The sequence below is a fragment of the Euwallacea similis genome, chromosome 5, assembly GCF_039881205.1.
Source record: "Euwallacea similis isolate ESF13 chromosome 5, ESF131.1, whole genome shotgun sequence".
In the NCBI taxonomy this organism is placed as follows: domain Eukaryota; kingdom Metazoa; phylum Arthropoda; class Insecta; order Coleoptera; family Curculionidae; genus Euwallacea; species Euwallacea similis.
In genome coordinates this window covers 6,336,019-6,350,009 of record NC_089613.1, presented here as the reverse complement: position 1 = coordinate 6,350,009, position 13,991 = coordinate 6,336,019, and the positions used below count along the sequence as shown (strand labels likewise).

The 13,991-nt window shown below is 34.4% G+C and overlaps 1 protein-coding gene across 3 annotated transcripts in view; it reads right to left on the bottom strand.

Annotated features, from left to right (window-relative positions):
• The window catches only part of nAChRalpha4 (nicotinic acetylcholine receptor alpha4), a 126,844-nt gene that overhangs the window by 17,190 nt on the left and 95,663 nt on the right, over positions 1 to 13,991 (bottom strand). For 2 of the 3 annotated variants that reach the window (XM_066390003.1, XM_066390002.1), the window contains exons 5-7: positions 10,419 to 10,534; positions 9,785 to 9,953; positions 3,440 to 3,576 (exon numbers count right to left, since the gene is read on the bottom strand). In XM_066390003.1, coding sequence (XP_066246100.1) covers positions 3,440 to 3,576; positions 9,785 to 9,953; positions 10,419 to 10,534 — 422 coding nt within the window. Of the gene's footprint in view, positions 1 to 3,435; positions 3,577 to 9,784; positions 9,954 to 10,418; positions 10,535 to 13,991 lie in introns of those variants that run through there. The other variant, XM_066390004.1, reaches the window with a different exon arrangement.

Below are 13,991 nucleotides of genomic sequence, written 5' to 3'. Positions count from 1 at the left end.
AATTTAAATGAAACGCGATGTGTTTCCACAGTTTCGCCATCTGAATTCAATTAAGACAAAATTACTTTTCCGACAGTCCGAACGAACGATAAAACGAGAGTGCAAACATTCACAAGTAGTTTGTTTGCCCTATCTACGGAGTTCAGCTCCTCAGACCACAAAAAGTGGCGATTGCTCCAAATGTAGACATGTGATAATGGATGCTAAAGAAAACCCCGAGGGAGATATTTTCAGTGCAGCATTCAATTAAAACGATGGCGGATATAATCTGGAGATTTAGATCCTCAATTTATATCTGGGTTTATTAAAAATCTAGCTGGCCTTCCGGGTTTCGCCCCGTTCGTGTTCTCGGATTATCCTCTAATTTCTTCAAAAATTTAATTAATGTGTAGTTCGTTTTAGGCTAATAAATCCGATGAATTGTTGAGATATTTCAGTCAGAGCTTAAACACTAAATCACAGAGCACGACGCCCCGCGATGAGCCAACCACAGCCGACCACCATAATCGGCTTCTTTCCGACTAATACGGGAACTCATTGTACCCGCTTTAAGGCTATTCACATCAAAATACTTCGACAAATAGTTTTCAATCCAGAGACCTTCTCGACCGTGGTCTCTTCTTTACTGGCAATCTCGGTCTCTTTAGGGTGGTTAGACACATATATCATTAATTATCGTTCGATGATGAATGAAACATGAGGTATCAAGCTGGAAGAGAATATTTTAAAATCTATTGTGAACGGCTAGGTATGTCAATATCTTCAAAGTGGTTAGAGATGCAGCTAATCCACTGAAAGCAACAAATTTTCAAGGAAAATAATAGCTGAAAGTGAGCATGATTCTGAGGGCGCTATATTAAAAAGTAGCACAGTGATTGATATTTCCAGAATGTCAAATACCTCCAGCATAGCTAGAGCTCGATCCAGCCTCTCTTGAAAAATTCTAAAGCTATAAATTTTTCCGGAATATTAAATATTTGCGGAATGGTTAGGGATGCGTACAATCTAGCGGCGAGGGGAGGGGGGGGGGGGGGGGGTATGATAAAAGGAAGTCTATTGGCTTTCGTCCGAGAGCTCAATGATAATGTGCTTCAAGCATGGGTATGCAGACGTCAATAAGGTCAAGACTGATGTCCGTGATATAAATCACCACAGGCTGCTAGAGCCGCTCTGTATTTTACCCACAAAGACATACAATCTAGACTAGACAGAACGGCTAAGGAAATGTAATTTTGGCATAACTGAAGACTTCAATTCCTGAGACAAATTTAGGAGAGAATGAAGTAACCCTAGAGGCTCAAATATCTTCAGAATGGGTAGAAAGAGCCATATAGCACGGGCGGAAAATTTCATTATTCAGAAAGAATTATCGGAGAATTAATTGAAGAGGAACTCGAGGGATTCATCTTGAAAATTAAAACACTTCTAAATATTTCCAGAGTGCTAAGACATAGTTCTAGTGGTATAAAATTCTCAGCATAAAATAGCTGTATTTTCAAAACATTATCAAATATTTTACTTTTAGCCGTGACATTTCCGATTATACAGAGTAATCATTTAAATTTCATATTTGGCCAGCTGTGGAATTTTACACAAGAGAAATAGATGATAAAAAGTAGGTCGTAGCTTGATGATATGCCACAAAATGACGTTAAAATTGACTTTTGACCAAGGAGCCGAGTGAGGTTATGTTGCTTTATTTACTTTTAATTTTCAAGATTTCAATTAAACATTAAGATTATTTTTTAACAACACAAGTTTAATTGTTTGAAAAATTTACAATAATTGCTGAAAATGTTGTCCATTCACAAATTTAGCTCCTTTTTGAGAATTCTGTGACAGGTGCCACAAGATAAATCGATCTGCTGTGACAATCTCCTCAAGGAAGTATTCGGGTTTTAATGTATTATCTATCTTACATTTTCTACAGTGTCCGGAGTTCGTTTTTTTGGTTTTCCTCTGCCTGACTTTCTCTGAATGCTGCCGGTTTCACGGAATAAATTTAGAACACATTTCAGTGTATTTGGGAAGTTCAGTTCATCTGTTACAACTGTAGGGAATTTTTCACAAAATTCTCGGAAACAGGATGAACTTCATAAACCCATTCTCCATTAATTTGATGTCCATTACGAAAATAGGCTTCAATCATAAATGTTTTCTACTCGTCCGTCAACATCACTTTACGGTAGGTACAGGAAACCGAATTTAAACAAACGATACTGTGGTCTTAAAAAAGACCAATTTTTTTATAAAACAGATGAAATTAATAAAATAACAGAGAAAGGAAAAACGAAAAAATGTAAAGACCGAACGGTAAATGATCAAAATAATAAATAATGATTGGCTAAATGTCTCTGGAAGGAGCGTTTCGGCATGAAAAATAGCAAATGATGTAGGTTACTTAGATAACCAAATATAAACAAATAATAATCGACATACGTTCTTTTCTTCAACAAATTCCACAACTTACTAGATCTGAAATTTAAATAATCTCTCTGCATGTAAGTAACATAAATACGTTGTCAAATATCTCCCAAAATATTCGATATAGATCTTGCGAAATCTACACTGTATTTTCAAATCATCGTCAAATATTTTTTAACTTTGACACTTCTGGAGATATGTCAAAACAATAATATGTTGTCAAATATTTCTAAAATTTTTTTTGAGATAGATCTTGTGCGACTTGCACTTTCTTTGTACCTTTAAAACATTGTCAAATATTTGACTTTTGGCACCGATATTTCTGAAAATATTTGACAACACATTTTTTCAGAATAGCTCTTTTGAAGTTTTTTCCAATTTTCATGTGCTCAAGTTGAGGTCTTATAATTTTCCCATTACACCGGACTGTTTCGCGCGACGGTAAATTGCAAAAGTGACACAAAGTTAAATGGCCCGACCATAAACAACTTACGATATGCGGATGACACGACATAATGAATAGTGCTCGAATTCTCAACCGTAATTTATTAGATTCTAAGGCAGGATTGAAAGTGAATAGGTCGAAAAGGAAATTTATGGCCATAAGTAGAATAATGTGACATCAATTGCGACGATTGAAGGTGGATGAATTGGGCAAATTAGCAAATTTAAACTAAGTTATCTCATTAATCATCGAATTCTCACCAATTAGGCAGGAAACCATTAGAAATATATTTGATTTTCTGGTTTTATTCGCCAAAATTGCGCGTTAATTTCTAGATCGACGAGGGATGGGAGTTCGCGAAATATCACGCTTTTGCCAAATCATTTTTAAAGCAAAAGTTTTAACTTATAGACCAGTGCTACTTGCACAAATCTCCTTAATGGACTTTTGAAAGTTTGGCAATTTAGCGCATTTGAATTTGCGAAACCTCTTATTTCAAGAGCTGCTCTTCTAGTTTTTAATTGGATTAAACTTCCCGATACAAAAGTTTGTACGTTCAAAAAAACTTACCTTATCGAAACTAATATCATGGCGAATATGAGATATTTCCCCAAGAGTGGTACTACCAGTGATGTTGGAGGGATGATTTCCACTACTAGAAGGAAGAACACGTGGAGACTAATTAGAATGGATATTGACAGGGTCACCTGCAACAAAAGAAACTGTGGTTAACTTTGAATTAACACTGATGTAAATCAATGGAGGCAAATGATAAATTCCTCCATTTACTCGCGACCTCTGCTCTAATTTGCATCCCCATCGACTTCAAGCGGTTGCCACGAAATGTGTAAATTCCAAATGGAATCAAACGATAATCAACGGAATTTACGGAATCCGTTCTATCAATTCGACACCCTTTCACGAAATCTATTCTAAATTCCTTCAGAAACACAGTGTTTGATCAAAATAGTTCAAAGATCAAAACATTTAAATGTTTTTTATAAGTTAATTTTCATTTTAATTTAATTTTCAGGCTTTTACCCAATCGCCTCCTTGTCTGTATTGATTTAATTTATTCAATCTGCACCATTTTTTTTAATATTAAAAAATATTCAAGCGGGCCTGAACTCAAATGTCGGAAATAAAACGAGAAACGATGAAACAGAGATTAGAAATAAGCATGAAATTCGGAAGCCACTAGTCCCAGGGAGAATTAGAAATTAAAAAATTAGGACGACCTCAATGAAATGCTAAGAAGTAGGAAGAACCTGATTTCAAAAAAGCTTAAAAATTTTGGGTAAAATAAGGGCAGGTGTTGGTTGAAAACTGCGAACAAACTGAGCTCGAATTGAAGCTGATAATTGGAAAACAGCTGAGCGCAGATAAAGGTTCAAACTGTGTTCAACCTAAAACTAACAAGAAATGGAATGAAATTGAGACCAGAAAAGGTATTAAATTGAAAACAAGATATTATAATGTAAGGACTTTAGAAAAAGCTAATGAATAAATTAAGATGCGGAAACGCCTCTACGGTGTAAAATTGGTTAGTACCGCCACTGGAGATTTTTCACAATTTGTAAAGTGACTTAAATGTACAAAATATGTAATTTCTATATTTTGATTTTCTACACTACTGAAATTTTTTCACATGATAAATTACTTGGATCTTTGTATAAAACAGTTGAGTAAGCAGCCAGTGCCAGTACTGGTGAGTGTGAAATGATTTTTTTTTAATCTATTGTAATTTTAAGAAATTTTAAGTTAAAATTTGTGATTTTTTCACTTTTACTCATCTACGGTACTAAAAGTTCTTTCTCATGGTAAATCTCTTTGAGGTTTATAAAAAAAGTCAATTCAACAAATTTTCTTGAGCTTTTAAGAGTTAATTATAATTTTAGAAAATTTCAAGTTTAAAATTAAAATTTATTTATAATTCTACTTATCAACGTCAGTGGAAATTTACTTTGAGGTTTATAAAGGAAACATTTGAATAAATCTTCAGAGGTGGCGTTAAAGAGTTTTACTCTGGAGTAATTTTTTTTAAATTTATGGATTACGCAGTTGTTCATAATTTTAGTAAAATTCATTTTGAAAATATGTAAATTTGAGCTTTTTACCTCTTTATCAGGGTTTCCTGAAACACGCTTATTCATTAAGCATTCTCGTCGATACCCATAATAGATTTTAAATTAAAACTCGCACAATTTTTGTTTTATTAAAAAGTAACTATAAGCCCTAAAAATTCAACGAGAAAATCCATTTTCGACAAGAAAAGTTCTTTTAAAAGGCAACAGATATTCGCAAAAGCCTCTGCCCTAATAAAAATAAATGAGTCTCAGGATGGGGCCCATCAAGGAATGTCTGCTTTCATTAAAGTAACGGTTGAGGAGTGTCACCAGAGATATTTTTTAAATATAAATTCAGTCAAGTTCGAGAATTTCTGTGGGGTAAATATGGCTTATGAGTGTTTTATTCATCAGAGAATAATTAATTAAACCCCTTGAAATGGGGAAATAATTAGCAGGAAGTCCGATGGATGTAATTAACCCTTGGAAAAAAGGCCCAAAATTTGTTTTCCGCAGATATCGTATTGTCAAGGAAAAATATATAAAAAACAATTTAGAATTCTAAATGAACTAAAGGGCGACTTAAATTAAAAAAATTACTGCCAAAGAACACCAGGGTTACTTTTAACACTTTGTATTTCGGAAATGAAGCAATTCCAAGAATTTGTTTATAGGAATTAATCAAGAATTAGGAATATTCTAGTAAAATTTGCGCCGTATGTTCGGAAACTCCCTGTATGAAGACGCTCGAAAGGCGTTTTTTAATTTTAAAAATTGGTAATTTTATTTGTGGAAAAATATAGACGTAAAGGGTTGAATTAATTTATTATTACAAATTAAAAAAAAACATGTTTCTCTAAAAACCAGAGACATAACGCATCAGATTAGCTGATAATTAGAAAATAGTTCTAAACATTGTTCAGAAGCAGGATTTTCAGAAATTGCAGTATTTTAAAAGCATCTAGTCCGCCGCTGTCTTTGATGTCAGTTCCTAAGTGAAGAAATTAGGTTTCTTAGTCTATTCGACATATAAAAGTTGAAAATTTTATTTTCTAAAAACAGAGACGTAACGTGGAAAAATTTGCTGATTATTGCAAATTCATATTTTTGGAAGGAGGAGTTGCATACTGTTTTTTAAAGAATCTGTTGCGCTACTGCCTATCATGTTCAACCATCATACTAATTGGAAACTATTACTATTTCTGATTCTGGAAAATAACTAATCGTGATTAAAGTTTGTAAAGTGGCTGGAAAAATTCCAAAATTCCAAAAAATCGTCGGAAAACATGCTATAAGCAGCCCTCAGCGGCTAGAACTATTATCTAAGAACAGCTCTTTAAGCCAAACTTTTTTGAAAAATAGTGGTTAAACTCTGTTAAACGAATTATTTTAGATGTCTCGAAAATCGGCCCATTTAAGACGAAAAAGAAAGGAAAAATGTGATTATCTAATTCTGTCCTTGCCCCAGTGAATCCCATAAATGTGCCGGCCCCAGAAAAAAATTATCTTAGCTACTCAGCTATAAAACTAGAAATGTAAAGATAATCCGAGCACAATTTCGACGAGTGCTCCCTTGGATATCTTTAAAAATGATTAAATCGGAATTTCTGCCATTGTGCAGCTCATGGAATTTATTTGATGATTTTAAGCTCGTAAATTTGCTAAATTAAAACCTCGGTGAAATGGCATTAGAATTTTTCTCAATACTGGGGCCATCTCGCTAGGAATTTCCTTCTGTTCTGTTTCGAATGGCACCTACGAAAAGCTATCTATACCATTGTTTTAGTATCCATTAATTTTAGGAGCAAATGCCCACGGCATTAAAAACCTTCATATTTTAGCATTAAAGATTAATGTTACTGAAGGAAAACCCTCTTACTAAAGATACTGCACGTCTTGTTCTCTTTCGTTTTTCTTCAATGGAAAGAGATAAATGAAATGGCTAGAAGCAAAACCACATGAAGCCGCTTCGCTGATAATGGCTCGTTTTAAGTATTCCATTACCGGCTGTTTCGAGGAGGATGTTTTTGCACCACCGATGAAAGGTCAAGTGAAACTTAGAGCCAAGTATTTGCATGTAAGCAAACAATAATTTCAAACTCGCATTAGATGCTTTTTGCCCTGAAAAAGGCTCTTTCTTCCGGGAAGTGAAGACGAAAAACCCCCCAAGAGGAGCTTGACTTTCGGCCACATCATTAGTGAGGGTTTTCAATTATACCCTCAAGTCATATCCGGAATAAAATGAATGTTCCAATTTATTCATTGTATTGTATGGGTGACAGCTCTCCTGGATGTGACAGTTACTGAATTTGTAGCCGAGGGTCCGGAGTATCTCATGGACCGTAATTTATGACGATCAAGTTAACGAAGACGTGAAATAGCAGAGAAGGAATGGGCTTTATTGCCAATCGCGAAAGTGCCGTTTAAGAGAAATAATGAATGAAAAATTTTCACACCATCCATGAGTGAGGAAAACAGCTCAAAAAGAGTGACACGAAACGCGCTAACGAAGATATAACGAATGTCAACTCAGTTTTTACCAAATCACGTTCCCAATTTACTCCTGGAAACGAGTTTATTACGAACCAGCACAAGCATCCGATAAAAAGACAATTTCCGCTCTCGTTTTTCTCTAAAAAACACACGTAGCCGAATAAATTGTCTCTAATGATGCAATTTTTGTATTTCCACTAGAAGTAATAAAGAAAAATCTCATAAGAGAAACAGGCATTTCCTAAATCGCGAAAAGGACCCCATCTCGCAAAATGGGCCGTAAAATTAGAAAAAATGAATTTAAGATCGCAATAGGAATCTCATAAGGAAATTCCACTGCCGTAAAGTCGATTTATGAAAACATGAAGAGTATGAAATTCTTATAATGAAAAACGTATAATGATGAATTTTTTTTTTCCTGTTCCTATGTTTTTCCCCCTTCTCAATTAAATTTGAATAGATAAGTTTCTCAAAACTCACTTATCATGATTTTCTAAGGTTTAGAGGTAGCGCTAAATCCGTTTAAGACGCTTATCGTCATAACTTATTAAATGGGAGGGTAACTCACCTTACGAGGGCTTTAACATAATTAAATAATAAGTGAGGAAATTTGAATGTACAGTTGAACCATTAAGATAGTGATTAATGTACAGTAAAAAAGTAGTTTTTTGATGTCTTCAATAGTTTTTAGGGGATTTTCGTACAGCTCTTGGTTTCAGGAAATTTTCATGAATTTTTACAATATTTTAAAGTATTATTTTTTTTTTAGCTTGATTTTAGTTGATTCTACTCAGTTTTCAAGTAATTCTCGAGAAGGATTCAATGGTTTTTCAAATTCTCTAGCGGTTTTTGAATTTTCTTTGATCCTCAGTGATTTTCTAATTTCTTCTCCTTTTCTCTTCAAAATGGACTGGTCCCTTGGCAACCCTAATTGAATAAAAAGACTCACTTTTTATTTCTCAAAGTGCCAGAAAAGTTCAAAATATCGAATACCGAAAATGCATTGTCCTCTTTTCCTTCTTTCACAGATCGACCACAAATTTCCAAAATCCGCTTTAAAATGTAAAATTTTATAGAGACTTCTAGACCTTTCAGATCCATTCCATCCAGAAACACGGGCGCGAAGCTTCCCTCGTTTCTTAGAGTGATCAGTTAGATACAGTGACTTTTTTCCTCAACAATTAACGCTGGCTACGATCCCTTGAAAGCAGAAAGAAAATTTTAATTTCTGGAAAGCGAACAAAATTCCAAATAAAAAAAAAACTTTATGCCAAAAATAACCATTCTGGTCCTCCGGAATTCGGTCTTTTTGTATGCGTTCCAGTCACTCTGGCAAACTTTCCTCGTAAATTAAGGCTAGTTCTGGATCTCTAACCAAAACTATACATTATTTAGCAGCCTTCATCAGCAAAGTTATAAAATAAAAATCCCCTTGAATAGTCATTTCAGCCAGCACAGAGCCGCACTGCAGCCAGAATCCTCCCGCGATTACTATGAGACATTAAAGGGACTCCGCCTCTGCGCTTATCTAATGTCTGTCCCTAAAAGCCCTTAAACTGTATTAAAGGGCCCCTTTCACAGGTCTGTCGATTTGCAAATAGGTTGCCAAATTAGTGGGTTCAAGCACGAATCGAACTCCGAAGACATTCTCCTTTCTGAGGTATTGGAACTTTAATGCGATTTAACCTGGAATATAGCGATGAAGCCCAGATCGAACCACGAAATTTTCGTTGTAAAAAAGTGGCCTGAATAGTAACCAATCTTCCAAACATTAGAATTGTGATCTAAAACATTTTTGAGGATCGCTAAATGAAGAATTTCGAAACGCCAATGAACAAACTTGCTCAAAAATGTTGCATTTTTTCTACGATATAATCAAGCACAAAACTCATTGGCGTATCTGTATGGATTTTCAAATGAGGGGTAATCTTTGATTATCCCCTGAAAACATTTTCGTGCCGTCACTAAAGGTCATTAACATCTGCTCAATATTTATAAGTTAGAATTGCTTTCCTTATTGTTAAGCATCAAAGCCATTGACGTATTCATTTTTTATTAAGTTAGTTCGGTTTAGTTAAAGTTACTTACCATACTTACGTATTTTTAAATTTCATTAAAAAAAAGAGGAAAAAAAATTGGCATATTATTTAATATCTAAAAAACTACCTACATTCTCATTTGTGTTCAACGTTCTTCAGGTGTACACAAAAACCGTCAATCCTAGAACGTCCAATTGAACCAAATGAAACTTCCTTTGGCTAGAATCCCTTGGTACTAGAAAGAACTCGAAAAAGCTTCTTCTAGTATTTCTTTCACACCAAATTTATTTTTTATTTAGGGACTAAAACCAACTCACCTTTTCTCCACTGTCAGAAGGCAAGTAAAATGTGAGCACTGTGAGGAACGAGATTCCCATACATGGAATGATGATATTGACGGTATAAAATAGGGTTTTCCTCCTCATTGTGATATTGAAGGTGATGTCCAAGTATGGCTCATCGCAGCACGTATAAAACTTCTCGTTTCTGAAATAACGAAAATATTGTTGTAGCCATATTAAGAAAATTTAAAAATTGTCCTTTTCGCACAGTTGTTGAAAGTGAAAAGTGACTTTTTAAACATCGTGAAAATATATTGTTCAGTTACATTAGCGTGTGAAATACAATTAGGAGACGCATGGGAGTGTTTGCATGAACCCTCGCAACAAAGGTAAGAAGAAAAATTCTTTAAAGAAAGCTAAACCTAAAAGAATAAAAATTATGAAAAATTCTGCTTGGGTGCTTAAAAAAGTAAGAGAAAGTGGGAGAAAAAGAACTTCTTATTTTTCTTTAATGAAAAGGAAAATTGGGATTTTTTCCCGTTTTCAGTATCAAATGTAACGTAAAAATCCTCTCGTCTTACAAAGGGAAATAGAGATCTGCAGATTTTTCGTCTGGAAAAACCGAAACAGAACGAAAAAAACTGTTTTAAATAGCTAAAAAAATTCTTACCTCACTGCAGGAACTTCCAAGATATCCCATTCCACAGACATGTAAAACTCAGACAAATCCACGCCAACATCCACAATGTTGCTTCCTGCCTTTTCGTCCATATGTCGGAGATCAACCTGGAAAATCATAGAGCTATAACAAAATCAATCAACATTTTGCCAGTAATCAGTACAACAAGAAGAAAAAAATGTCAAAAAACAGTCATAATAATGCCTAGCATAGTACTAATGAAAGTCAATAAAACGCACACATCGATATACAAAAACATGTATGTTTGGTAGCCTATGTACAATTTTTACAGAATTTATGTACAAGTTAAACTAGGTTGTACTAAATCACACATAAAACGACTTTAGTTCAGCATTGGATGTGTCTAAAAGTATGTTTTCAGCAATTAAAAATCTAAAAAACGAAAACAACATACCTTTAGATAAAGCTAATTTTAAGCTATATAAATGCAGTTAAAATTTTTGATATAATGTAAGTATATACATTGTTTTAACACGAATTTGACTTAAATAAAATATTAAATTGTACCCAAAGTTGGAAAAAGCTTTTCGAGAGCAAAGAAAAAATAAACTTTTCCTTTTGAGTTATTGAAGAAATGTGAAAAAATAAGGAAGAAGAGTGATGAAGTTATGATTTATGAATGAACAATGATAAGAACTGAAAAGACCCATTTTTGAATTTTTTTGCAAATTCTAGTAGAATCTTTGAGCTTCTAGAACTGCGCTTTAAATCTCTTAAAAGAAATTGTTGTTGATGATTTCGACATTCCTTGCAAATCCTCTTTAGCTTCATGTTTTCATTTTTTTCTTATTTAAATCACAGAATGGAATTCCGATTATCTTTTAAAAAACTCGTCTCAAACTTAAATTTGATTCTCTTTTTTATGCGTTTATATATCATCAAAATTTCAGCAGAGCTCTAGAATTTTTCATTTCTTCCAAATAATAAATCGCCGATTTAACGAAAATGAAACTATATAATAAAACCTTTTTTACGACCATCTAGACCCTTCCCCTAGGATAATCTCATATGTGTCCTTTCCTCTTTTGCAATAAATCCTAATGTCCTAGTGAAATAAACCAGCTTCAGGTTTTTCAAATCAGCCTTACACGAATATTCCGTCTTGTTTTCACATTCCCTTAGATGTGAATAAGATTTTTTATCTACGTGTCAAATTTAACAGGAATCTGATCAACTTGTTAACTTTCGATTTATTTTTGAATTTTTTTAGAAAATATGGACGTTTTCCGCAGAGCATTTTTGTATTTTATATCTTTATGTAGACTTCCAAATTTTCCAATTTTAATCAATGTTTTGTTTTTTAAACTCATTATTTCTTCTCCAACTTGTTTTTACATTTCAGATTTTTCATTTTTCAAAATTGGACCTCACTAGTGTCCAGAGATCTACTTACTTGTTCACTGATACACTGTGATGAGGATCAAATGTGGTGCTGCACTGACTGGTCTGCACATGTTCCCATTTTCAGACAATTATTTTGTTTCTCCAATGTTTTTTTTTCTTCCTTCTCATTAATCCTGCACGATTTTATTGGTATTTTAAACTTGTTATTCGGAATTGTTGCGATCCCAAGTCGTTTTTAACATTCAAGTTTTCATATTTAGACCAGATTTTCTTCCATTAACACATGGCAATACACTAAGCTGAAATTGGCCCGTTTGCAAATTTTTTCGTACTTTTCGAGCATCACAGGCCTTAGAAACTTTCATCGATATTTCTCTGCTTTAAGCTTGTTGTAGCTCCCCAAAATTGTGTTAACATTTCAAATTTTCTACTTTCTTTAAGATGAATCCTACTTGTGCTCAGTGGTCGGTCGCACTGACCTCACGGTCCCATTTAAGATTAAAATTTTAAAGTCATGTGCACCGATCTTGATTGGTCCTCATCTGTATTCTATCGTATTGAATTGGGTGGACTGGTAATAGTCTTCCACTGCAATCTGAGGTCTATTGTTACCCGCTGAATGTAAGGCGCCCCTGGCACCTTACTGGTTATTTCAATTTAGTGCAGGTTAACTCAGGTTAGTTTTCGTGAACTCAATCATTTTTAAGTAACATTCTTATTAGATTTTTCAGCCCTATTACTCGTCTGCCGAACAGATTAGACGATGGCATGGTAATTGCAGATTTTTTCACAGAAAGTGTTCCACAGACCCGACCTCTTCCTCCAGACACATCTTCCATTTTTATTCGCCTGAGGTGCCCTTTATGCAAAGCTCCATGAGAATTTTGACTTTTAATGAACACCCCTTTAATAAGGCCTCTTCGAGTGTGGAATACCTGAAAAGTTATTTCAGTGCTTCTGGAATCTCAGTTCTTTTCATTTCTAGAGATTTGTTTTCACTAAACAATGGGATATATTGAATTGTTCATATTTTTTTTACCTGAACAGTATTTCTGAGCTCAAAATTAGGATGGTCCAAATGAAAACATCCAGTCCATAGTTAATTCGGGGGGTCATTTGGTAAATTCTTAGTTTACGTTAGGCTCAGGTTTTTTTGAGTGGCAATTTTGTTGAATTGTTGGTTGAGTTGGTGCACTGTTCGGCACCTAGAACAGACTCTGAGAGCTCTCTCCTTTACATAACCATATAGAAGGTTTCTCAACCTGTTCAGTAGAAATGATATAGGGCTTTTAGCTGGTCTATGCACTTCTCCATTTAGAGTGCTTTATTGATTTAGAAAAATTAATTGACTTTTTTGATGTTATAGAGTTATTGTTCCAAATTTTTTTAACTTTTCTTAACATAAAATTCACTGGTGCCTAGGCTTAGTTAAACCTTATTGTGAATACCGCTTCTGACTGGTATGCACACTTGCCCCTTTCCACAGGCTTTGAACTTGGCTTTAGCCTGTAACGAGCCGTTTCACAGGCTCGTCACAACCTCGTCACAGGCTTCTCTTTTGCGATATCTTTATAGCTTATACAATTTTACAGTTTTTGAGCCATCTTGTTATTAACTAGGCGCAGTAGTGATACAATTTCCGTCTTTCTTTCCTGCAAACAAAACAGTGTAATGATGAGGAAAATGTGAGTTTTGCGTGATTATATGCATGTAAACAGGTAAATGACATGAAATGCACAACTATGAATAGCTGACTAAACTATGGCATCCCCTCAAAAACTGCTACTTTCATTCTGAATTGTGTAACTCGCATGCCTATGTAAACGAACAAACAAGAAAGAACTTCTGGACCCTCAGGAAGCTGTTCTCGTACAATTTTGGACCCCTCAATGCGGTCATATTTCTCTCTTCCTCTTATATAAATACTTTATACATCAGGCAGTAACTGAAATCACATCAGGCTTGCGTTTATGTACAGCGGATATTTACTAAAGCGTGTAGTAGTCTACTTACAATCTAGTTAACAATGCCACTTGGTTATCTAACAATCTAACATGTAACAATATGCCAGTTAACAACTCCCACATGGAAAAGGTATAAAATGTATCTTGTTCTTGGTTAATACGGTCAATGGGGTCACTATAAGGGTCAGTTTTTCAATCCCTGGCCGAGGTTCAAGTACGAAGTTTGCTCCCAAAC